This window comes from Coloeus monedula, assembly GCF_965178545.1.
Source record: "Coloeus monedula genome assembly, chromosome: 3".
NCBI classification, from domain to species: domain Eukaryota; kingdom Metazoa; phylum Chordata; class Aves; order Passeriformes; family Corvidae; genus Coloeus; species Coloeus monedula.
The window spans coordinates 77,688,557-77,714,963 of NC_138783.1; the positions used below are offsets into that span (position 1 = coordinate 77,688,557).

The 26,407-nt window shown below is 38.0% G+C and overlaps 1 protein-coding gene across 1 annotated transcript in view; it reads left to right on the top strand.

Moving 5' to 3' along the window:
• Nucleotides 1–26,407, top strand: part of GPC6 (glypican 6) — a gene marked incomplete at both ends in the record, with an annotated part of 751,009 nt that overhangs the window by 541,500 nt on the left and 183,102 nt on the right. The window contains one exon of the mRNA XM_082278450.1: nt 10,251–10,416. Within this exon, the coding sequence (XP_082134576.1) occupies nt 10,251–10,416 (166 nt within the window). The remainder of the gene's footprint in view (nt 1–10,250; nt 10,417–26,407) is intronic.

A 26,407-nucleotide genomic window follows, 5' to 3' on the forward strand; every position in this document is an offset into this window, starting at 1 on the left:
GAAAAATGTTCAATTTTCAGGAATACGATGGGGCTTAACAAGTAGGCAAAGCCATCAAACCTGGACTTACCTGCTTCATTTATCCTACAATTCTATTTCTTTCTCTAGTAAGAACTCCCTCCTTTTAGTACTAATCTACCCAGTTCCTACCCTTTTGTCACTTCGATTATGTGGCCCAGACAATTAATCAGTTACACGGGAAAACAGCTGTAAGGAATCTACATGTCCTTACTTGCTGTATCTCGGAGATTGCCACTGTCAGCTAATTCAGGTAGTGATCACATTACTATTTAGTGACCACCTTACTACAAACTTTAAAGGGTCTTTTGCATCATGACTCCAGGTTTCTTAGAGCAGGAAGGAGCAGGAACAAGTTGGGTCAATCTGCTGTCACTTGTCACCTCGAATTATTGCATAACTTACCATCAACCAAGACTGCCAATATTATGTATGCATTTATTTCTTTCTCATGAGTGTGTTGTTGCTGACACTGCACGAATAAGACATCCCACAGCCCTTTCCACCACTCTGATTCATGTCCTTTTTAAGTTAGTGAAACAATTCACACATCAGTAGATAGTGAAGGAGAAGTACTTGTGAGTGATCAGAGCAGTTTTTCCGAGCTCTCTCTCTCTCTCTCTCTCTCTGAGAGAACTGTTTTTCTTCTCAGGTGCTTTTTTGCTTGGCACGGTGAATCACAGGCAATCAGCAAGAATGCCCTTAGGTATATAGTCTGCATTTCAAACTTCGTGGGTGTTGCAAGTAGGACTGACTTTGACCATTCTTCTCATCACTTTCTTATCCAGATGCTGCTGCACAAAATGTCTAAGTGCTCGATTTGATCATTATCTCCTGCTGTGGCAATTCTCTTTCTCTCAGAGTTTTTCCTTCTGCTTATCTGGGGGTTTGATTTCCAGATTATCAAGGACCTCCCTTTCTATTTATGATTTGTACCTGGGCAATACTTAACCTACTTCTCTACAGCAGTTTTTTTTCCCTCACAGGGAGCACGAGGCTGGAAGAAATGAGCACACTTCCTTTAAGTGAGAGGCAGTTTTGTTTTTCCTCTGGGAAGACAGCAGAGTAGCTACTTTTTATTAAGAGAGTATCTTAAAGTTTATGTTCCAGAAGAGATGGTGAGGTTTGAAAGCCTAACAGCTGTGAGATTCCTTCCTTGTGTCTGTGTGATAGAAAACTTTTCATCTTCTGCGAGTGGATAGAAGAAATTATTTCAGAGATTTTTCACCTTAGTGTTGTCCTTGAAATGCTAGGAAAGTAACAGATGGAATCTGTACCTCGAATTCTGTTTAATGTGGGATTACTCTAAAAATAGATAAGAAAGATAAATATTCTTCCACAAAATTTGCAGGGCAGATTTTTCAGCTCAATAATATCTCATGGAATTTAAATCCTTGTGTCCTGGAGTATTTTCTCAGCTTGCAGGATTTTAAGTCAAATAAATTTTCATTTCCACCTAGTTTGCTTGAATTTAATTACGTTTTTGACAGGTAAAATGGGATTTAAGAACATTTTAATATTTATATCTGAGTGCTCAAACATTTTATTTTGTAAAAAAAAAAATTCTTTAAAGCGTCATTCAGATGTGAATCAAGAGATTAAAAAATAAGCTTTACACAAAATATCTTGTGACTGCTGCTTTTCAAGTGGTTTTCTAAATTTAGATTTTCTGTATTCAGATCATCTGATAAGTAATTTTCCTAGTTTCCTAAAAATAGGAGAAGCTATTCTTTCCCTCTGTAAAGAGAGCTTCGGTCTCACCCAAGTAAACATCTGAACATTTTGTCCTTGTCTTTTTTTGCTCTTGACTTCTCCTCACTCACTTCTCCAACAGTTATTTATTATTTGATGTGCAACCTCCTGCCGTAATCTCTTAGAGACTTCCAGTCCTTATTTTTATATGGCCACTTTCACAATTACATGTCATGATAACTTAGGCAAATTATAGAGAAGAGCAATGCTCATAAGCACTGCTCAAAAATTCTGATGTTTAACATTTAGGGGTTTATATACTTAAATTCCTTTATAAATGTCTTGTAATAGTTTGTGGTTTTTCATCTGCTAAATAGAGGGGCAATGTTAGTACACATTCCAGAACTATGCGCATACTGGAACACAACTGACATGACAAAATAAGTAAGAAAAATGCCTCAAATTTTAATAGGTGTTAGAAAGAAAGGTACTTGCCATGTTTTGCATGATTTCAAAGTCATGATTACTGGAAAAGAACATCTCAGTTGGACAAGAACGATGGCTAAATTTTCCTCTTCTTTCTTAGTGCTGCACAGTTTGTACCAGATAATAAATGTGTAATTTTTTTTTGTTACATTATAAATCTTCTCTAGGGTTCAACTATATTGCCCTAAATTTTTTCTAATAATTTTATTAACATCTTGAACTATACGTTATACATTTGCTAGAAAAATATTTTCTGGGATATGAATATATTAAAATTAAAATGGCCATATTTTTCTCATCATATTCATGAGATAATACTATCCCAGGATGGTGGGAATCTTGAAGCTCCTTAACTGGCTGTAGTTTTTTATTTTTAGTTTTATATAATTCAAGCACAAAGTCAAAGGCACTAGTACAAAGCTGTAGTACTTAAACCAGGTCTTCTAGTTTTCAGTCATCTGGGGTGACTGAAATTGCTAAAAAGATAGCTATTTTTGTCTTTAGGAGGTTAGTATTAGACTAGACTTTTGGTTGATATAAGCAAATATTCTCAAATTGACCTTCTACAACATAAATTCCCAATTGAGTGTGGCTGATGCAGTGCTTCCATTTTTATATCAGATTGTGCTATAAAAGCAGTGAACTGAGGTCTTCGCTTCTATGAGCCAGTCTGAAGCAATGAGAAGTACTTCAATAGAGCATTCAAAATCTTATGAATATTTCTATGTAGTTCTAATTGGATACATACAGACATAATTGCAGCTGAAATCTGCTGAAAAGAACTTTCTTGATACCTTGATTATTAAATCAGTAATAACACTGTGTTCATGAAAACAGCCAAAATATGGACAAAAAGAAAATTTAATTACTTGGATCCAACAGTGAGCAGATCTTCTTTGAAGAAAAGAAAGAGCAAAAGGAAGAAAACCATCATTACAAGCTAAGCTTTACCTGCTTTTCCCAGTAATAAAAACAAACAACAAAAAAAAATCAATAGGTAGTAATTGTAACATGTGGAGGAGATAATGTAAAAGCTCTATGGCAAAAAATAGTCACTGACTGGGCTGAAGTTTCATCATTGTCCTGAAGTTAATTAAAGATGAAAGAAAAAGCTCTTAGGATGTGTGATCCAAAGGTTTCTAATAATCTTGTGTGCCCTATGAAGTGTGCTTCATGATGCATCTCAGTCTGATCCTGGTTACATCACTGTTATGATGGATGATCAGAATTAAGGGTTTTGTGCTTAGGAGAAATTTCCTCAGTTCTAGTACACTGAATGCAATTCTAAATTAAAGGTTTTTCTTCTTCCTTCTTTTCTGAAATCACAAGCATGAACCACTAATCCTTATGTCCCCTTTGATTTTAAATAGAATATTTGATAGAAATGCTAGAATTAAACTGTGGAGGATTTTGGGGCAGGAATCCCTAGAATTGTACCATGAAGTTCTCCACAGATCAGCTTTCTGATAAAAGCATGTAGGGTGACTTCTTGAAGTTAATCAAAACATTCTAATGTATGCAAGTTAAAACTCTGACCTGGCCACATACGTAAGCATTTTATTACACAAGGATAGTGAAGGGCCTTGAGGGGAAGCCATATGAGTAGTGGCTGAGGTCACTTGGTCTGTTCAGCTTGGAGAAGAAGAAGCTGAGGGGAGACCTCATTGCAGTCTACAGCTTCCTCATGAGGGGAAGAGGAGGGGCAGGCACTGATTTCTTCTCTATGGTGAGCAGTGACAGGACCAGAGGGAATGGCCTGAAGCTGTGTCAGGGGAGGTTTAGGCTGGATATTAGAAAAAGGTTCTTCACCCAGAGGGTGGTTGGGCACTGAACAGGCTCCCCAGGGAAGTGGTCACAGCACCAGCCTGACAAGAAGCCTTTGTACAATGTTCTCAGGCACATGGTGTGACTCTTGGGGTGTCCTGTGCAGGGCCAGCAGTTGGACTCAATGATCCCGATGGGTCCTTTCCAACTCAACATATTCTATGATTCTGTGACTCTAGTCCTGTATAAACTCTTGAGATAAGTAGGCTATGAATAAAATTATACTTGGGAAACTTACGCATTTTTCTGTCATTAAGTAGATGGACTGCACAGAGATCAAAAAAAATAATTTAAGGATGCCAGTACCTCAGTTTTGCAGACAGTGCACCATGCCTTTGCTGGACACACATCAGCTTGCTGAATGGAAAGCTGGATGATTTAGCCAATACTCAAGTGTTAAAGACAGGGATTCCTTTCAAAATTCTCTGCACCTATGGACCATTTACATGGGCTTGCAGGAATATACCTCACCCTCATCTTGAACACCAAATTGAAAGGAAGTAGAAATTTCCAGTTTTAATCCAGCAGTCTGATTTTTAATGCATTTTTAAAGCTTATGAAAAATAAAATATAATCCTCCTTCAAACTATGGGTTGTTCTAGTGTAAAGGCGTTTTTAAAGAGTGTCTACTTCCTTGCCCAATTGGCTAGAAATTGATTGGTTCCTCCCAGCAGTTTCTCCCACAAGGTCTTCATGCTAAGGAGTGACTCCATGGTTTCAAATAGGAGGAGTTCCTTTGGGTGCGCAGGAAATGTAGGAAGTATGTGAGTTCCCTGATGTGGTGTCAGTAGTGATTAATTTTGCTCATATTTGACAAATTTTATTTTATGCCAAGAAATGACAGGATCTGGACCTAAGTGTGGTGTATGGACTTATTCTGTGAGTTTAGGTACATTCAATATAACTTTGGAAGAACACCCCTACTTGATTACCAGACAATGTATGCCAGCTACTTCAGTAAGCAATCTCCTATAAATAAACACAGAGAAACCATATATGAACATGTTTGATTCTTCTAAAGGTGACCAGTTGTTTAATCAGTTTGTCTGATTTTTTGTATCAGAAAAATAAGATTTATGTTCATATACTTGACAAAGCCAAGGATTTTGATTATAAAAACAGGTCAAATACATAACAAAGCAGTCTGCAAATGCAGCGTTTCCTGGCTTTTACCCAAAGAAGTTCTCTCCTCAATTATTTATATTTGCAAGTTCACCATTGCAAAATCTGTCTTCTAGATGAAATAATATTCCTCCTAGACTTTCTGAAGGGGGAAAACAAGTGTTCAGTAATGAAGCTCTTAAGAATATTGCTTTTTGGGGGTTTTGCATGTATGCAAAAACATGCATTTAGATAAAGCTGAAGCTGTCAGAAAATGTTACAAAGTGCAGTAATGTAACATGTCCTGAAGCTACTAGGCTCAGTCAAAGCTCAGAAAGGCACTTTTCTGATGTGTTGTATTCCAAGAATGCTTACGCTAAAGTGAAGCTGTCCTAGTCAGTCAGGGAAACAGCATGCTATAATTAATGACTCCTCTGTAGCAACTTCCCCAGCTATGCCATTCAGTGGGATCTGACTGATTTATATGATTTACGTATGAACCAGTTATTTCTAAACTTTGAAGTCTATGCAAATTTCTCTGCTGTGATTGCCATAGAGCAAATTGCAATGTGTTTTAAAAGACAAAAAAGAAAAAAAGCTGTACCTATACACAAATGTTACTTACAGAAAAAAACATTGAAACTCCTGAGCTGAGGAACAGGTCTCCTTGGGAAATGCAGGTTTTAAGGTTTTGAATACCTCTGAATGAAATTAATGCTTTTTGGCTGGTCTGCAGAGAAGTACTTAGGTGTGAGAGACTCTGAATTTTATTTTTTTTAAGATGGAAATGAGAAATGGGCTTTGAAAATGCATTTCATAGCATTTTTCAGCAGCAAGAAGGTGGTTGAAAATCAACTTTCTGTGATAATCTCCAGATTTCATGAGTTCATAGCTTTCTGAAATACTCTCACTCTAAGCTGGATATTTTCTTTTATATTTGAGTTCTTACCAAGATTTCAGAATCTTAGAGCAAAATTTGATTGGTTTTTGCATGAAAGATAATTCAGCTGTTGTTGAGAGAAGAAAAAGACCTAACTGTATTCTTTGAAAATAAAGGTAGAGAAAAAACAACTGAAGCTGAGAACTGAAACCTGGCTGCTCACTGAGGTCTAGGTTCAGAAAGGCACTTAACTGCTGTAATACAACATTTAACTTTTAGCCTTCAGACTTCTAAAGTAGCTGTGCTATTGGTAATATTTCCCTGAGCCACAGTTTGGATACCTAAAGGTACATCAGTACTGCTAAGTGACAGGTGAATATGGAGCAGGATTGAGAACGGGACTCATCCCTTGCTTGGGTCACAGCTTAATTGTTAGCCCTCTTCACAGATGTGTTTTGGACCTCTCCACCTGTCTCTCCGTTCAATACACTTTTGGCAGGATAGACACTGCCTCCAGAGAGCTGCATGAAGGTATCTGTCTTGTTGTGGTCCCCTCCCTTCTTTCAGTGCTAAGCAGAGTATAGTCTAAGCACTATGAAACCACCGGTCTCACTTCAAAACACCCAACATTATATTTAGCTTCCTCTTACTCCCATTGCCTGCGCAACTGACTCCTATTATTCTGAACACTTTGAGCTGGAAAAAACCACACAAAATAATAATCATGTATTTTAGTCACTCAGGCACTAAGTGGAACCCAGAGGAGATGTAGTGCCAACACAGTGAGGTACTATGGGATGCGGCCAACTTGGAGCAGAAGGTGTGAGCAGTAAGCAAAGTGAATGTAAGCCAGCAGGCACAGCAATTCATCTATGCTTCTATTTTATGTCACCAGTGTAGCATATTCTGAAACCAAGTTCTGCAACATCCAGCTTGATCAGCAAGGATCTGCTTGTGTTAGTCTTTGTCAGAAGATGATGTAGATAAGTCACATGCGGATATAAACAACATGACAAAGGCTTCTGTAGAAACCTCTGTCTGCTTTTTGCTTGGGCTCACCTCTTGGCTTCTTCTCTTAAAAAAGCATATTACTTCACTCCTAACATAAGCAGAGCACCTTTCTTTCTTGTAAAATGCTGTTAATGATGCCACTGTTTTGTATGGGAAATATTAAGACATTCAGACAAGATATGAGACACCTGGGTCCTGCTCATTCTTTTTGAGTGGTTGGAAGTTACCCTGACTACTTCACAGTGGACTGTGATGGGAAGTACTCTGTTAAAGCAATTCTGTAATGTGACAAGAATTCAAGGTTCACAGTGCCTGTGTAAATAGATACTCTAACTGGCCTTTAGGGTTCTGTCCTAGCAGATCTGAGACATGATCTGGATCTCTGGCAGAGTAAGGCATGATAGCTAGTTTCCTCCCAGATGTCACTTGTTATGAAATAAGGCTCACATAAATATTGATGATTTTTTTTAATATAAAGACAATATAAGAAAGATAATATATCATATAAAGACAGGGACTGTCTTCTGTCTTTTAGATATGCTTTTCAAGAATTATATTGATGGGAAGTTTCTGTGTAAGATCATGATCTTACAGGTATATGTCAGCAAAAGTACCAAAGTGGATTTGGGAAGGTGTGGATGGGAGAATATGTGGATTCCAACTGAATTTAGAGGCCAACTAGGTGCTGATGACTTGGCATTGTTGAGACTACTAGAACTGGGAAGAAGCATAACTTTAAGCATGTGTGCCGGTTTGGCCAAATTTAGCAATATATCCTCTGAGAGAAGGCAGGTCACCACCCCTCCCCCACCAGGTTCGGGGGAAAATAAATTTTCCTCAAAGGAAAGTGAAAGAGATAAAAACTATTTATTTAACAAACACACAGGAAAAGGAAAATAATGCTAAATAATAAAATCTCTCGCTGTGGAGAAAAAACCTGGGAAAGTGTCAGAGTCCTCCCTTGGTCTCCTCAGAGCTGGGGCTTGGCCCAGGGCCAGGCCCTCTGTGCCCGGTGGAAAGTCCTCCTGATGTGTTCTGATATTGAAGCAGTCCAGCAGAAAAGGGAGAAAATCTGAAATTCCAGGGAAAGAAAAAAAGTTCAACTCTCAGTCTCTCTCCAGAGAAAAAGCAGCTGAACCACTGGCCAAAATCTGACTGGGCAGCAGCAAGCCGGGTGCTTCCTCACTCCCCTGCTGCAGCTGGGAAAAGTCGCCATCTCTGTGTGACCTTGAGCAAGCTGCAAACTGCTTTGAAAAAGTTTTCCTCGGTTTTTCCTTCCCCCTCTCAGGCTCAGTTTAAAGGCATACAAAGGCACAAGAATTAATTTCTGGGCATAGGGCAGCGATATGGGATACACATCATAAAGTCACCCCAAGACAACATGAAAGGAACCTAGCTGGTAAAACTCTCGGTACTCACAGCTATAGCTTTAAGCAGCAATTTCAATATAAATTTGAAGATCCTGTTGTTGACTGTAAATATAGAGTAAATATTACTTCCTTCTTTGGTGTTAGTCTTTTTGTAAAAATTGACCTGTTCTAGGTTTGGAGGTATACAGCAGCTGGATAAGTAACTCTGAAAATTGGTTCTGATCAGTGAAAATAGTAAAATACGCCTTCTTTTGAATCTGGATTTTCTGCTGTTCAATAAGGTAAAAGTTTCCCCTTGTGCTTTTTCTAACCATAGCATCATTTTCAACGTGGATCCTTTGATATCTGTGAGGAACTGACCTCTTATTTCACCCTTTTCCTCAATAAAGGCCTCGATAATAGAGCCTCTCTCCTTTCCCTCAGCTGTCTATTTAAAAAGAAAAAATGTGTAAGATCTTAAAGTACTGAGAACTGGAGTCCTCAATCAAATTTGACTGAAAGTGGCTGATGGTTCAAAAGCTATTGGAAAAGGATGGATGCATATACCTTCACACATACCATCAGTGTTGTGCTAGTAAAGTACATTTCCCTAGGAAATGAAGGCAAAAATCCCTTCTGAGCATGTTCAGAAGCATGTGCTGTATCTCGTAACAGAACTATTTTCATGTAAAAATGTCCTGTGTAAAGGGTATGTTCTCTAAAAATCAATGATTTAACATCAAAAAGGGAGAAACAAATTCCAGAGAAAAAGAAATGAAACACAATTTTAGTACAGTCTTGATAATACAAATGACATCAATCAGTTCAGCCTGTACCACTATAGTGCAGTTAGATCCATGCTTTCAGCACAAGTTACCATGATTATGGAAAAACAGTTTAATCCCTTCAAATTCATATCAGTAGTGTTGCATTTATTCATAAACCAACAGGTTGAGTGAAAGGAGTGCCATTGCTTTGCAATCTCCTGTCCAGGAATTTTGAAATCACTGAGGAACCTGCAGCCCTTTGTCATTGCTCTAGATTGTCACTCCAGCATGAGAAACTCGTGCTCCACTGCACCGTGACAGATGCTAATGTGAGCAGTACCTACTGTGCACTTTTAATCCAAGTTAGAAACTTGGCATGAAAATTTGTATTTTACTAGTACATATGACTTTTAAAGTCTGAGATTAGATTATTAAATACAGAAGAGAAGTCCACCATGTGCAGACGTGTCATACTGATATGTAAATTGAAATGCATTAGACTGTTGTCTATAATATTTTTTGTCACTTGAGATGTTGAAAGCATACAAAAAAAATTAAAAACCCCAAACAAACCCTGTCTGATCTTTTTATGAATTTGTCTGAGAAGACAGAAGGATATTTTTGTCTGCAAACAGAATGATATCCCTTTGTCATGGTGCAGTTCTGAATAAATTTATAGAAACCGTCAAGATTATCCTGGATTTACTGTGCTTTGATAAAGAGGAGGTTTTAATCCAGTGCCGCTGTGACTGACAGTTCTATCTTACATAGGAAGAGTGAGGAGTCTCCTCAGGATCTCCGTGGTAGGATCAGTCAGTTACTACCCAGCTGATCCCCAAAATGTTTTTCCTTCGCTTTCCAGCAGATTTTGTGTGGGAGGGCTGGGGAGGCAAGCACTGCTATCAGTAAGGGAGTGTTGATTTTTGCATTCCTGAAAGTCGCTGCTGTGCTAAATGAAGGTAATTGGCAGGAATCGATTAGTCTTATAGGAGGGTTGAGCTCTTTTCACAAATTGCCCCTTCTGCACTTACTGCTTTAGAGGCATAATCTCAGCCATCCCGAAATTCACAGGAGATTGATTTCCTCCTTTTTCTTTTTCTTTCCCTGCCTTAAACTCTGCAGGTCAGTCCCACCCCAGGGTGCATCCGGGCGTTAATGAAGATGTTGTACTGCCCTTACTGCAGAGGACTTCCCACTGTGAAACCTTGCAACAACTATTGCCTCAATGTAATGAAGGGCTGCCTAGCAAATCAGGCTGATTTGGATACTGAGTGGAATCTGTTCATAGGTAAGAAGAGTTTAAATATTAGTGAAAGGAAACTCTGGTAATAGCAAATCTCTGCAGAGTTCTGTGAGGTTAGAAGACACTGTTGGTCAATATTCAGTATGAACAACTGCAGATGCAGCTCACTTTCTAATTGAACTTAATGGCTTGCAGTAAGAAATGACTGCTCACCCTGCCCTAAGCCAGTCACGTTTCACATTTCATATTTCCAAAGGAATGATGTGGTGTTACAGCTCCTGAGATGAATTATTACATGCTATGTGAAATGTTGAGAAAGATTTGGTTGAGGATTTGATAACAAGCTTAATATGGCAGAAATAGTATGTATTACAACTGAAAACTAGGCTCTTGCAAGCTGAGAAGATAATAACATTGTATAACATCCGGTCAACATAAATCACAACAGCTGCTGTTCTTAATTCTGCTAGTATATAGGCAAAAACGTTCAAAAGTTACATACATGAGAAATCATTAATTCCTCATTCTTTCTTAAAATGTGCTAATTTCTCCCAGTGTACTGAATAGAAAGTACCAAACATGCAACCCAATGTTAGAATGGAGCATAGAATACATATGTAACAAAAACTGCTCCTATGGTTTTATTCACATAATTCTTCACTCAAATAAACTAAGAATAAAACAAAAAAGAAATCTCCCTTAAAGTCATTCAGCTATCCTGTAGTAAAACAAAGCAAAACAAAAAAAAACAGCCAACAAAAAAAAAAAAAAAGCCCAAAACTCACAACCAAAAAAACCCAAAAACCTCCCAGAAGAGTTACATATAAGAAAAAATATTAGTTTTAGGTTGCTTTTGGTGATAGGATAGGATGAGAGTTAGACAAGGCTGATAAAAATATGGAAGGAATGGAAACAGCTAGTTACCCTAGATGCTAATGAGCCTCACAGTCTAGACTGGATTTCAGAAAAATAAATGCAGCTGGAAAAATGGGATAAAACTTTCTTTATTGCAGCCAAAGAAAAATTTGTTTTCTATTTTTGGAAAGATAAAACATAAGCAATCTCATTCTGCTTAATTTCAAACCCCACTGACCAATTTGACTTTGAAAATTTGACTCTGACTCATTCATGGATTTTTGCTTTACTCAGCAGTGCAAGATGGATAGGGAGAAGAAAACAGGATGAAAAATGAATCAGAGTATGAAAAGTGAAAACAAGCAATGAGTGTGCTATAAAAATAGCATGCAAACAACAATATTAAACAAATTATGCAGATACATTTGCCTTCCCAGACTCTTGTACTGGTTAAAGGAGTTGGCATCAGAAATAGCGCTGTATGGAGGGATACCTGTGGGATTACTGGAGTGAAAAGGAGAATCTGGTCATCATTAGAAAGCTAAGTAGGAGCTGATGGGAAAACAATGCTAACCTGTAAAGACATTGCATAAGCTACTTTCTCTGTCACTGAAGAATAAGCAAGTGCTTATTCTCAAAACATTTGAACTAAAATAAACAGAGTTTTTATTATGGCAAGCACCTGTTTAAATCAAAAGCTGGAAGTTAAGGTTTGAGGTGTTAAGAGATTTCCTTTTCTGTTGCTTTAAATTCAGTGAGAGTGCTGGGCATGGTGAGATGTGTTGGAAAGTGTGGAAATTCTTACAGATTCAGACTTTCAGAGTCTTTGCTGCAAAGCCCTTGTCTTCATCAATGTCTCTCTGGTTTTGATTGTTCTTGCTCTCAGAAAATAAAAACTGCATGAAAGCTTGTATGTTATGTTAAAACATAGTGCTAATTTATTAAATACCATGTCAGGCAGGCTACTATGCAATTATCTCTACAGGTCAGTGATGACAAGGCAGTATACAGTAGAAATACATCAAATCCTATTTCCTCTTTCTTCTAACTATACAGCTTCCTCTCTGTAACTTTATGGGGAAGAAAATAGAGGAGATACAGAGATTTTCATGTGTTTGGAAAAGGTATTCTGTTTTATCCCATTTTTCAGGCCTCTGACAGCTTTGCTGAAGATGAGGGTCCTTCCTGTATGAAAGATTGAAATGAGGCAAGTTGTCTCTGTCTCTGACAGCTGTCAGGGGCTTTCTAATAACACATGCAATTCCCTTAGTGGTAAACACAACAAAACTTCTATGCACTGAATTAAAACGAACAGCAGCATTTTACAGCACCACTGAGCTATGGAAGATTGGAAATTATGCATGAGCAGTTTTATCCCTGTTCCAATACTAGGAACCATGCACTAGCAAAAAAAAAAGATAAATTCCTGCCTAGGCAGGAATCCCAAATGTTAGTGCATATTCATACACAAGATAGTTTTGCTTAGTTCATAATCTGTGCATTGCAAGGTTGTTTTGACAGAAGTTGGTACTAGGAGAAAACTCTCAGATATGTTTCTCAGTAACTGGGTAAATCCTGTAGTTTGGACTGCATGTCCTGATACTGTTCTGTAGTTACAGCAATGATCCAGCAACAGCCAAGATCTGCACATGAAGAGGAGCAGAAGAAAGTAAATGGGCTGTTTGACAACAGGATGTGTTGCATGTTTCACCTAGTTTATAAATATAGAAGTCAGGACTGAAATCACATATATATAGCACTAATAAATCTTGCCTCTACTTTCAAAGCCAGGGAGAGTGGGACAACTTCCCCTAAACATCTGGTGCTTTCCAAGATTTTATAGACTGTGAAAACTGGTAAGAGGTGAAACAGCTGCAGCAGCACGATACATGGCTTATTACATATTTCCTGGTTTTGTCTTTTTTGTGTAACATTTCATTATAGGCTTTTTGTATTTTGTTGCCTATGTTATTGTGCCATAAAAGCCAAATGTAGCACATCTCATTCTAGCAGATCATCTGCAACTCAGAATTTTGCCTGAGAAAGGAAGACAGTCTTTAATATCATATTGTAATTATAAAACTGTAATGAAAAAAATGCTCCTTCCAGGTATCTATATAAAATATTTAAGAGGTATTTAAAAGTAAACCCGCCACACTGACTTTGAAAATGTGTATTTTGCAAAGCTTGCTTCTGATGTTTTGCCTGTTAGTTACCCATCATAATCTCCTTTGCACCCATCTCAAGCAAAGTTAGCAAATGCAAGATAAAAAGCATGAGCAGAGGAACTGTACTGCTGAGGAAGGAGATTGCCTCAGGGAGGAGCGGACTGATTCTGTGGAGTGGGGAAAAGGGGATTTTCTCTGTCTCCTGGCCCAACAGATATAGTCAAAATTACGTTTTTCTCCGTGGAGTTATACCAATTAACAGCAATAAGAATCAGGGATCCCACAGTTCATTCTGTCACAGAAACACAGAAGAGGTGGATAAAATTATTCCCACTTAGAAAAATTTAAAACCCCTATATCTTAGAGAATGACACTCAATTTTAGCAATACTGTTTCTCCTCTTTCTCTTACTAACCTGTATTTAAGTCTCTGTTCCTATCTTGAGATTCTTTGACTTTCCCTAACCTTAGCTTTCCCTATAATTGGTCATTTATTTCCCTTCAACTGCTCTTTTTCTCAAGCAAGAATGTCAGCTGAAAAATGACCCCACCTCAGTGGACACCACACTTTCTCTTGGTATCCTCATTCAGCTTCAGAATCAACAGCCGTAAAAAGATTCTTTCCATGGAAGCAGTGCATCTCATTCTGACAGCTGCCTTAATCACAGGTTCAGGATGGCAAAGTGGCCATAATCCATTTGGTTTTTGGAGGATTTCTTTCACAATTAGCATTAGAGTTAAGTTTCTTCTGTCTTGAGACAAAAACGTAGATGATACTAAATCTGAAAGTCTAGCAAGATTATGAGCCAAATATGACAATCCTTACACAAGTAATTCAGCACAACAGAAGAGTAAAAATCCAGGTAGTTGTTTTAATCATAGCAATTACTGTATCTGAGCTACATTTTTTTGTGGAAATCTAAAGTAACTGATAAATTCTTTGTTGCTGTAATTAGTGACAAAGTGTAATGCCTGTGTAGTAGTGTATCAAATGCAATCTGTGGAGGTTTGACACTGCATGGCTATCTATAGTAGCAGAAATTACAAGTCCTTTTTTTCCCCTACAAATTATTCAATGATAAATTAGGCTACCTCGACCTTACCCCCATGTTCTAGTAGGCAGGAGATTGTGGAAAACACTTCAGGAGTTGTGCAGTAACAGAGATTGCATTCCTGTCTGTGAAAAGGAGCCAAGAGTTCATGTCCACAGCCATCCTTCTGCTTAGAGTGGAGAGCAAGTGGCTTTGCTATGAGTGTATTTGGTATTTGACAAGCTCTGTAGTGTAGTAAGGCAGATCAGGGGGCAGTGTGTTCACACTGCAGGATTCAAGGCCTGCACACCTGAGAGCCAGACACCTCTTACTGCCACCATCCTGCCAGGCTTCACCAGAGAAAATCATACCTGCAAGCCTTCAGCAAAAGCTTCTCCTTCCAGTGTTAAAATTACTTCACTTATTGTCATTACAATGGCTCTGCATTACTAATTAACTTTCTTCTTGTTGTGCTTTAAGAATCCCTTTTTTCTTCCCATCAGTATGACTCAGACACTTACCTTAGGAGTTCTCCTGAGGCAGAGTATACCATGCAGTCTCACTTAGAGCAACTAGATCATTTTCAGAAAAACTACCCAACAAAACCTTAATTACTTACTCCTAGTGAAAGCTTTAGTGATGAAAATATGCAATCAGTTTTTATTTAGTGCTTATGAAAGTCCTCAGGTCTCTGTGCTTTCTCTGTCCCATGTGCAAGCACAAGAATAGACATTTTCCTTTTAATGCTTCAAGAGACCACCCTAATGTGACTTTTTAATGGCTTATTACAAGAATAACTGTGTCTTCAAGATTCACTTTGGTTCACAGAAAAATCAGTCTATAATTGTAATAGTAATCTTGTACTATTTTCTTGTGATTTTTAGGAGGTCTCAGAGCAACCTTCTCCAGGCTGAACAGCTCCAACTTACTCAGCCTGCCCTCGTAGGGAAGGTGCTCTAGTCTTCCTATGACCTTTATAGCCCTCTGGATTTGCTCCAACCATTCCGTGTCCTTATGCTGGGGACACCAGAGCTGGATGCAGCACTCCAGGTGGGATCTCAGAAAGACAAGAGGGAAGGAGCAGAATCGCCTCCCTTGCCCTGCTGGCCATGCTGCTTTTAATGCAGCCCAGGGCTGCCTTTCTGGGCTGTGAGCACACACTGCTGGCTCATGCTGAGTCTTTCATCAGCCAACACACCCTTCTCTGCAGGGCTGCTCTCAATCACATCTCCACTCAGCCTGTAGGTGTGTCTGGGACTGCAATGATCCAGGTGCAGAACTTGGCACTTGGCCTTGCTGAATTTCATGAAGTTCACTCAGATCCACCTCTCAAGCTTGTCAAGGCCCCTCTGAACCCCTGAACGGCACAGCCCTTCCCTCCAGCATGCCGACCACACCACACTGGTGCGAGCTTGGCATTGCCACACACACAAGCTGGTGTCATCAGCAGACTTGCTGGGGTGGCACTCAATCCCACTGTCCCTGTCACCAACAATGAAATCAAACAGTGTCAGCCCCCGTAGTGACCCCTGAGGGACACCACTCATCACTGGGCTCCACGTGGACAATGAGGTATTGACCACAACTCTGAGTGCAGCCATCCAGCCAGTTCTTCTTCCACCGAGTGGTCCATCCATCAGATCCATGTCTCCCCAATTTGGAGACAAGGATGTCATGCAGGACAGTGTCAAACCCTTTCATGGGTCCAGGTAGACGACGTCAGTTGCTCTGCTCTATCCACCAGTGCTGTAGCCTCATCATAGAAGGTTACCTATTCAGGCATGATTTCCCCTTCATAAAGCAATACTGAATGTCACCAGTTACCTCTTTGTTTTCCATGTGTTTTAGCATAGTTTCCTGGAGAATCTGCTCCATCTTTCCCTTTATTTATCTTTGCCTAATACAGAGCAAAGGCTGGCAGTCTGTCATAACACTCAGTAGGCAAAAGCCTTGCTCTGGTTTAATCATGGCGAATAAGAGCTAAATCAGGGGTTTTAGCAAACTTAGTTACCTGATACTTGAATATCTTCGCTCTACCACCTTCCTCCTTAATCATCATATGAAGGTATCCTGTGCTATTTTTTTATGTATTAGCCTTTCACAAAGACTCTGTGAGAAAAAGTATGTTCTATTATTTCCTCTGTGGAAAAGCATTCCGAAAGATTCCTGCAGCCCCAGGCTGCCATTCCAAATTCAGAGTTTCTGGTAGAAAGTTTGATGAGCATTGAATGGACACAAACACTAAAATTCCATAATTTGCATCTTGTGCTGATATGAAAACTAATAGCGTTCATAGTCAAGGCAGCCTAAAACTCAAACCCTGAATAGAAAGCCTTATTTTCAGTAATTGTATGCTTAGAAAGGATTTAAAATGTTAGGCTAAAATCATCTTTTCTTGCTTCCTTCCTGAGCCAAAGTTATCATGGCCCCTCAAGTGAATCCATCTTTGCCAACCATCAGAATGAAATAGGGAAAATTTTCTTAACCTAATGCTTTTCATCTCTTCTACTTATTTCATAAAACAACTTTAGTGCCTCCAGAGTTTGAAGAAGTAATAGTTTCTTTAAGTCTCTTGTCTGTGGACTATAGTAGCTATTATTGTACACCAATATCTATTCCCTTAGATGAAGTGTCAGTTTGGTGGATGGCTCTAAGGGTGTGGAGTCACATTGTGATTATATAAGAAAAAATGGAATCCCTAGTTCAGAATTATTTTTCCCTACTTTAGCTTATTTTTACAAAAGGAAATGAAAATTAGTAGAGTACTCTGAGGTGTGAGACAACTGCAAATTTGGTTGCTCAGAGATTGAGAACAAGATTTGCAGATGTAAATCTAATGTTGTTTATGAAAAAATCTTTAGTGTGCCTCAGGCCCATTAGTCTCCATAATGCATAGGTAGCAGTGTGAAGGAATTTGCAGTGCTGTTAAAAACACAGACTTAACATCTGTTAACAATTATGTCAGTTCAGGTTAAAGATATGTAATTGTACAAATGAAAAGTGAACTCAACTTGACAATGTCTAATTAAAAGATTACAGTATTATAATTTTTTTAATTCTCTGATAAGGAGTAACCTCCATGATCCCATATTTTCCTCTTTGTTTTCCAGAAATAGTAGACTCACTGCCTACAATTTAAATACAATACCAAGATCCAATGTCTTGGAGTATATAGGAGCCCCCCTGAAATAAAGGGAACATCACCATTCAGTAAGGTAATGTGTAGAAGAGGGGAACTGTATTTGTTATTTCCCACTGCTTTTCTTACCTCAGAAGTATAAAGGATATAATTCCTCAGATGGAAATGAATTCAGCCTGAGAGAAGCTCTCTGAAGTTGAGGGACTGCCAGCTGAATGCAAATAGCACCAGCACTTGCCTGCTCCCCCTGGGGCAGTATAGATTCTTACAAGCGATTCACAGCATCCATTGCCCTGTATATTTGCTTTAGGATGTGTCACTGAAGAAGGAGATTCCCTCCTGCAGGACTATGGGGATTGTGCTCCTGTTACTGGCTCAAAAGAGCTGGGACTCATCTGGCCTGATTTTGCCAGTGACACCATTGACAACTTGTTACTTGGGCGTGCATCCTGGAGGGTGCTAATGGCTTCACTCAGAGTGACTCTTGAAGATTGCAGCTCCTAAAGAGGGACTGTGAATTTCTGAAAATGCAAGTGTTTAGTTGAATGACAGCAGGGGACCATGAGCTTTGACATGTCTTGTGAAAATCACATATGGTGATTAAGTATGCCATTCTCTTTAAGGCTTAAAAGATATTAGTGCACGTGAAACACATCACCCATCATCATGTCATATGACAGCTACAAATACAGCCATTGTACAAATTCAACCATTCTACAATTCCACCTTTGGCATGCGAACACAGCTCTCTTGAACTGTATTATTTCTCCATTTGCAGGAAAAAACTTCTCAAAACTTGAAGGGATATGAGAGTTACTTACTCAGCATTTTCAGCAGGCCCTATGTTGACTGCAGCACTTAGATGCTACAGCTTCTTTTGAAAATAGCAAGACTGATCAGTGTTGTCAAAAAGTTTAAAGATTTTATAATGAAACCATTGGACCCAAATGATGACTTTTTAGTTCCATTTTCATTCCTCATCTCGAACTCCTTCATATTCTTTAACATCAAAGGGAAATGCCTGTCTATTACATATGAGCACAGTTTGGAAGTTGCAGAGAATAGCAAATTTTTCTCTGTTTATATTCAGGGGAAGTGCTGGGGAAGCTGTTTTGCCACTGCTCTTAAAATGCTATGAATTAACCCAGGGATGTTACATAAGATATCTCTAGAAACAGGAAATACGTTCATTATTTATTGCTCAAATGCTGTGGGTTTCTGGGACCATTATTTTGTACTTTTCCAAGGCCATAGCTATACCTTCTCAAAGGACTTCTTTCTTCCAGAGTAAATAGTGCTGCTATTTCTGTCCTAGGTTACCATGTATATTAACACCTCAAAAGAGTTTTCTCTTCAGTGGAGGATTTGATGTCTCAATTAATTGCACTTATGTAGGGCTGGGTCCCTGTTTACCTGTCAGGATATCCCTCAGGCACTTCACTGTGCTGATCTCCCAGTTTCACAGGCAAGGGACCAGCTGAAAATATTGTGCCTCTTACCTGAACTGGTTTCCCTTCTGGTTTGGGGGATTTGGGGCAGGAGGTCTCGCTGGCATATGACTGTGAATGAAGCATACACCCAGACTAGGGAACTTGGCCATGCTTTTATAGTTCAGTTACCTGAAAGAGCTACTTCCATGCAGTTGTGCTGGTTTTTTTAAGGATTACAAATCCAAATGAAGAACATGTGAGTTTCATTTTACAATCCCAAACAGGTGGGATTAAATATCATTGTAATTGGTTTGTACTTACTACTTTGGCTGTGCTTAATTGAGGCAATGCTGTATTACACTAAGAAAGGTGAAAAGGATACTATTTCTAAAAACATATCTTCGGTTAAATCATTATTTGACTCGTTCAGTATTGATAAACTTGATAATTTGAATTCTAAGTTTGGCAAACACCCCTATTTTTAAGGGAAAAAATAATTGTGCAATAATTAGAATGTTGCCTAGAGGAGTACTGACAGTTTTATTTCAACTTTAGTTGAAACAAAATTTGTCTCTCTGTCCATTTTTCTGCATTTTGCTTCTGCATGTATTCCACTGCATTTAAAACCATATATCTGAGGAAAGTATTTGTTACGCCATGACACCTTTTTATACATCTAAGATATTTTGTCTTGAAATCTGCATCCATTTTAAAAAACTGCATAAACAAGCAGTTTTCATACACTGAAAACAAACTTGAAACTATGTAATATCTTGAATGTTGTGTTTTTTCTGATAAATTGATTTACTATTTCAGATTCTCTAAACTTCATGTTAGAAAAACATGTCAAATTATGTTCTCCATTATTCAGGCAAATGTAATGGAGAGATAAATTTAACTCAGAGCAAGTAACTATCAAAACACTTGGTTACATCTAAAAATACTTTGCTGAGTTTATTATACAATATCAATAAAAGGTGATCTTTTTGACAATGATGTCAAAGCAAAACTGACATCGATTTGCTTTGTATTATAATTCTGAGCCATTGCTTGATGAGGGCTAATCTGTTTATGATAACGTCTCAGGTAGCATATTATCTATTTAGAACCACAGATTCCTTTCTGAAATACAGAAACAAAGTACTGTTGGCAACCAGCCTTAATTTCTCTTTACAAATAAACCCTACTGCTGCAAATGAACAATACATGCAGAAACACAAAAAGTGATTTTTGATTGTACCTAATCTGCCAGATTCCATTAATGAGAAATTTGGGGGTTTTTATTATCGGCTCCTTATGCTTTTTTAGTTCTTGAATTTCAGAGGAAGTTTAAGTTTTACATTTATTGAAGATTAAAAATCAACCCAAAACTCAGTAAAAGAATTCAAATATGTAGACACTGTCAGTCTAAATCATTGAATTTTCTTTACCTTTTGACTGCTTATTCAGGTCTTTTTTGAGCTGTACAAATACTATCCTATGCTGCCAGAAGCTCCAAACATTAGCAATATGGCAAAGCCTGCTCAAATGTATAATCTTGTATGAATATTACATAATGTAATATATATGTGCCACATATATATTACATATGCTCCTTAATGTAAACAAAATCTTCTTTTTTTTTCTAATGAAGCCACACAGATACACAAGGGCATACATTACACTTAGTCAATTTACTTGTTTTGGAAAGGCTTTTTAAAGATAAGCTAATAGAAGAAGGTGAAGAGTGTTTGGCTGAGCTATAAATTTCTCATAACTTGGCAAAGAGACTGTGATAAAAATCCCTAGCCAGTAGCCCATATCAGTGCCAGATTTAGTGGAGCAAAAACTTAAACCATTAGAGAGATTAGAATTTTAGTAAAACAAAAAATTCAGGAAGTAATTTCTGATAAGGGTCCTATGGATTCCTTTCTTGTAATATGTCTTCTTGTAAAGAAAGCTTTTTCAGAAGCAGGAAATACTAGGAAAAACGTAGATCTTTTCTTCCCCCTCCATTGTCTCTGCCTTATCAACAGAAGATCTTACCATTTCTATAGTCAAGAGAACTAGTTTGATGCAGAGTGCAATGACAGAGCTGGTATGGCCAAAATTCATTGAGCATTTTTGCAAGAGTGGAATCTAAAAGTGTTCTGACACATTTGGGAAATTTTGATGTGTTTAGAAGGTAATAGGAAAAACTCTGCTCTTATATTTCTTATTTCTCTGTGTTACTCAGTGTCACCTGCTCTGTAATATAACATTCAACATCCCATAATGTCATTTATATTGCAAGTTAACCTATGGGAGTTTAAACTCCCATAACATGTATTTTTCATTTAGCCACCAGAACTTTCCATATCAGTAGGAACTCAACTTCCTAATACCAGATTTCAATTTGCAGCAGCAAAGAGCCTTTTTATCTGTCTTGTCTTGTTAACTCATAAAATACATATAACTATGAAGGAGAAAATAGCAGATTGAAAAATAAAGAACACATTTTTGGTTCTGCTGGATATTTGTTGCTGACCTCAAAAGAGAGTCCAATTTTTCAACTAAGCAATGCATCTCACTGTAATGTTATAAAATGAGATGAAGGTTAGTCTTTGCTCTCAGTGTACAGGTTAGAACAGCATCTTGCACTTAATTCAACTGTAGAATAAGATGAAAAACATCACTAAAACAAATGGTGGACCGTGCAGAATGGACAGTGCCAAAAAGACAAGAAGTTATCCTGAGCATGAGACAATAAAACATAGAGCACTCACAAGTTTCTAGCTTGGATTTCATAGATGAAATGATACAAAAGGTCTTCCAGTAGATTTAGCTCTTTTAATAAATTATGTAGGATCAGACCCACTGGCCTTTAGTTATACTTCAGTTTCCTTATTTTTAAATATTGGTGAAAAGAAGCAAATAAACAGGATATAGGCTGTCTCTACTGTAGGAACAGGAGTGACAGTTCTGGCCACACATAGCTATAGTTTGTGATTTGTGTTTCATTTGTACACTCAAAAGAAGGAGTTGATGTATTTCTTATGCCAAACTAAAAACTAATCCATGAATGTTGTGTGGCTTGGTTTAGCAAGCCGCAAACCTTCCTGCGGGGCTGCTTCAGGGAGAGCGGCTGTTCTGCTTCCCACAGTCCTTCCGGACAGCCCCGCGCTCCTGCTCCGGCCAGCCATCGGCTCCTCAACACGGTGGTGATAAAGAGGCGAGAAGGGTCCCTGCATGGGGACCTCAGAGGAACTTTATTCACACGATGACGAGCCGGTTCCCAGAGGCAGAGAGCCCCCACGGTCAGGGATCCGGGGGTTTTATATGGGGATGAGGGGGGCGGAGAAAGCCCATGGACTATTGGGCTCAGGGCTAGGGGCGGTACATGGGCGGAGTTGGGGTACTGGAACCAATAGGGAGAACCCGAGGGTGTGGCCAGGACTAGGGGCAGGAAAGGGGGGACAATGTGGGAAGTAAGGAAAGGAGTGGGGAAATACAGCACTACACATGAATATTTTTGCAGTTGAAATTTTGCCGGTATCTGCAGTGCTGACAACATACAACATCATTTAAATCAGGTTCTGCTCTTTGTACTGCATTTACTACTTGGTTGGCTTTTCATAACAATTAGAAAATGAAATATTTGTGTTTCCTTTCTACTTTTTCCTGGGAGATTTTCTGTCAGGAAAATATTTCTGTGGGAGTAATGAGAGATGGCTGCTCCAAGTTACACTGATGGCTAAAACCACATTTCAGTAATACGGAAATCTTGTATTCCAGATATTAATGACTGATATTCTCATTTTAGCATGTTGACTGCACCCAGATAAATCACTTCTAAAGTATTAGGCAGTTTTGAGACATCTCATAATATTTAGTTTGATTGTCTTCTCCATATACGATTAATTCCAGTATCTTTCAATCTTTCATTGATATAAGTGCATATTTGGTGGTTTGGTTTTTTCAAATGCAGCTACTAGAAAAATACATATAGAGCCTAGTTGTCTGACTGATGTGTGTTTTGAAGAGTGTAAATATAAATTAATATTTTAAAAATTAAAAAGCAGAATTATGGTAATATGCAAATCATTTTACAAAGCCTATGAAATTTCCATTGTGATCAAACTTTTCTATAAAAGCACAATAAAAGTATTATAAATTACTCAGGTTGAAATCAGGAAGGACAGCATGGCAGAACTTTAACTGATGCAAATAATTTGCTAATGGAAATATGTCAGTGAAAAATACATGAAGACTTAATTCCACTTATATTGAATGTATCTCTAAAGAAATAATTCTGAGATTACTTCATTTTGTCAAGATACTTCTTACTGAGAGATGAGTTAAGCAAGTATTTTTCTTTATGTAAAAGCACCTCCAAGCTCCTCATCAAGTCTGTCAGCTCCAAGATGTGGAAGATTTCTCTCCCCTTACAAAAAGAAATTTGATAGTTAGAATATATGGTTATATAGGCCATGAAGTCTAAAGCAAAATTACTGAATAAAGTCCAAAGCATAGGGTAAGGGCAATGCCTGAGATGACCACCTAAAAAACAGAGACTAGACAAGAATAAGAGAGTAAAGGTAGGTATTTATTTGAAGGGCCTTCAAAGGTACACCCTGGGCAGTCAAAAGGCTACACCCAAGATGGACCCCGGGTCCCAAGTTCTTCACACTTTTATAAGTTTCGTCCATTTGCATATCAGGATCAATTCTCCAATTACAACCCCAGTTAATGATGTAACTACCCCAAGTTTGCCCTCCTCTTCAAAGGCCTTAGTTTACACAGTTTGGGGCCTGGTGTCCTTTTCCTTGGTGGAAACCTAGAGAGGGTTGTTATGTCTAACCAGCATGAAAGAACAGCATCTAACAGGCCACAAGAAATTTAAGAGTTACACATTAGGCAGTACAGGATTTGAAAAATAGAAAAAGTTAAAACCTAAGGCATCAGGATAGTCTTGTATAATGTTTCTAGTTGGATTCATGTTTGTTTGGCAATATTAAACTCAAGCATAAGTCCAGACAGAGTTGACGTGGTGATACTTCTCTTCCAATCTGCCTTGTTGCTTGTCCAAGCAGAACAGGCTACAGGGCCCAGCCAATAGACAGTGACTCTTTACAGGGAGAGAAACCATCAAATCAATGTAACTTGCACCCTTTGGAGAATAAACATCTCAGAGGGAAACAACAGGTTACAAATAGCTTTTCCCAAAGTATTTGACAATGAATTGTAATTTTCTTAATCTTTATTTCATTTTCTTGGGTTTTTTTGGTCCAAATGGTGATATAATCCAAGTTGTGTGGTCTTGTGACTTTATAGGGTTCTGTAAGTGACAAGAATGCAGTCCTTTCCAGCTGATGCCAGTATAAGCAGTTTCAGTGGTGTTTGTGGGGTTTTTTTCCAGTTTTGTTTGCCTCTTAGTTTTTCAGTGATCTAAATAAATATGCAAAGCATGTTGTACACAGGATTCTTGTAGTATAACTTAATCAGCATTGTAAGAAATGTGTTTCTACTTGCCACAATTCATTGCTTATTTTTCTAAAAGCATTCTATTTTGTTGTCACTTTCACCTCTGTGGGCTTCTGAAACAAATTTTTAAACTGAAAAACATTGCATTTGTTATGCATGAAAATAATAAGCATTTATGAGGAAGGCTAATACATCTTTCAGCTTTGAAGTTGGTCACAAAACTTGTGTCTTATCAGAAGTCTTTTTTGTTCAAATTTTTTAATGCTTCTCCATAAAACTACACCCAACTTTGAGAGATCTGGGAATAGCATACAAAATAAATAGTTCCATCTAAAATGAGTCTTCATTTATCTCGTGGGTTATTTTGGTATTCCAGCTCAGTTTATTTGCTGACATCTTTTTCTTGGAAACTGACTCTCAATATATCCTACGCATATGTGCTGAGCTGTTATAAAAGAGACAAAAGACACTCAGGTCTCTGACTTACTGTGTTTCAGGAGAGGATTTTTTGAGTGGAAGAGGGTAGATTTTCTGAAAGATTTCCCTCCAGTTCAGAGTATTTCTCTGGATAGACTGAAAGACCTTCAGGCATAAAAGTATTATTCCAAGCGTTGAAGATCCCTAATACAAATATGAAAAAACTAATTAGCTTTTTCTGTAGACCAAATTGCTTTTCAATCCTTGTAAAAATATAAAGTATAAAATAAAAAGTAAAAATGGTATTGAATTAGTAGTTACTGGATGTGCAGTCTCTGCTTTTCATTACTTTATACTGAAATTCTATTGAAATTAATAGAATAAATAACTATTATATTGCCATAGAACACCTAGCAGAACAGTTAGGATTCAAGGCAAATAGGTTAGTTATGAAATATCAGTATTTTCAATGGAAAGTGGGTAGCTATTGAAATTCCTTCATTTGAGTCTGAATTTCATAGCTATTCAATGCTTTGGTTATCTGTCAGATTCCTCTAATTTAAACAGATACAGATAAGATAGGAAAAGTCTTTTGTTTGATTTCTGTTGGATGACTGAATATTCTCTGAAGCATTTAAACAAGCTCACCAAATTCAATTATAGGTGACCTCATTCAAGAAAAAATAGGAGAATTTAGATAATGTATATGAAGGGTAAGAGAAAAGGTGCAGAGTTGTACTATTCCACCTTATATACCTAGATGTATTTAATTTATACTTCTTATTTAGTGAATGAAAGGGTATGAGAGCTGAGTGAGCTCCCAGAAGTGTGTTACAAAACATTTTAATTAACAAAATTTAGAAATGTTAAAATGTTCTTATGTTAAAAAGCTGTATTTAAGCAGAGGCAGCAAGCTGATGCTCGAAGAATAGCAGCTGTAGTTTGTTTATTTGGGGAAAATGGAGTAAATGCCTTCATAGGTTTTAGAGAAGAGCCAAGAATATGAATGGGCACCATCCCAGCCAAAACATAACATCTTTCTGCAAAACTATTGTTTGAAAGAAAGAATGAATCAACACTGTAAGTACTACGTGTCACCTTTTAGTGAGTTAAAGAATTGCAGATGGATTTTAAAAAAAGGCCTATAGGAATCACAGCTTTTTCTTTAATTGACCATAGGCCTGTAGAACCACAGGTTTTATCCTGTTTTTCTAATGTGTAAACTAGAACATTTTCACAGCATTCATGGAGTCATCTGGATGATCAGACAGAGCACTTGGATTAAGACCAAATATTTTCTAACTATTGCAGCAAATTGTGGGGTGAATTGCGGTCATTTGGGAGTGTCATCATGACCCACACATCCTTTCCCACTATTTGAACATAAAATGGAAGATTGTTTGCCTAGTGAGAATGGCACCCTGTTTCATCAACACATGTCAGTTCCCAGAGCAGCTTGCTGGAATAGAGGCGTTTGCATGGGTTGAAAATTCAGGCCAAGGCAAAAAAAAGCTTTACTGCTAAAAGAACAGTGATCACAGATATCAATAGGATG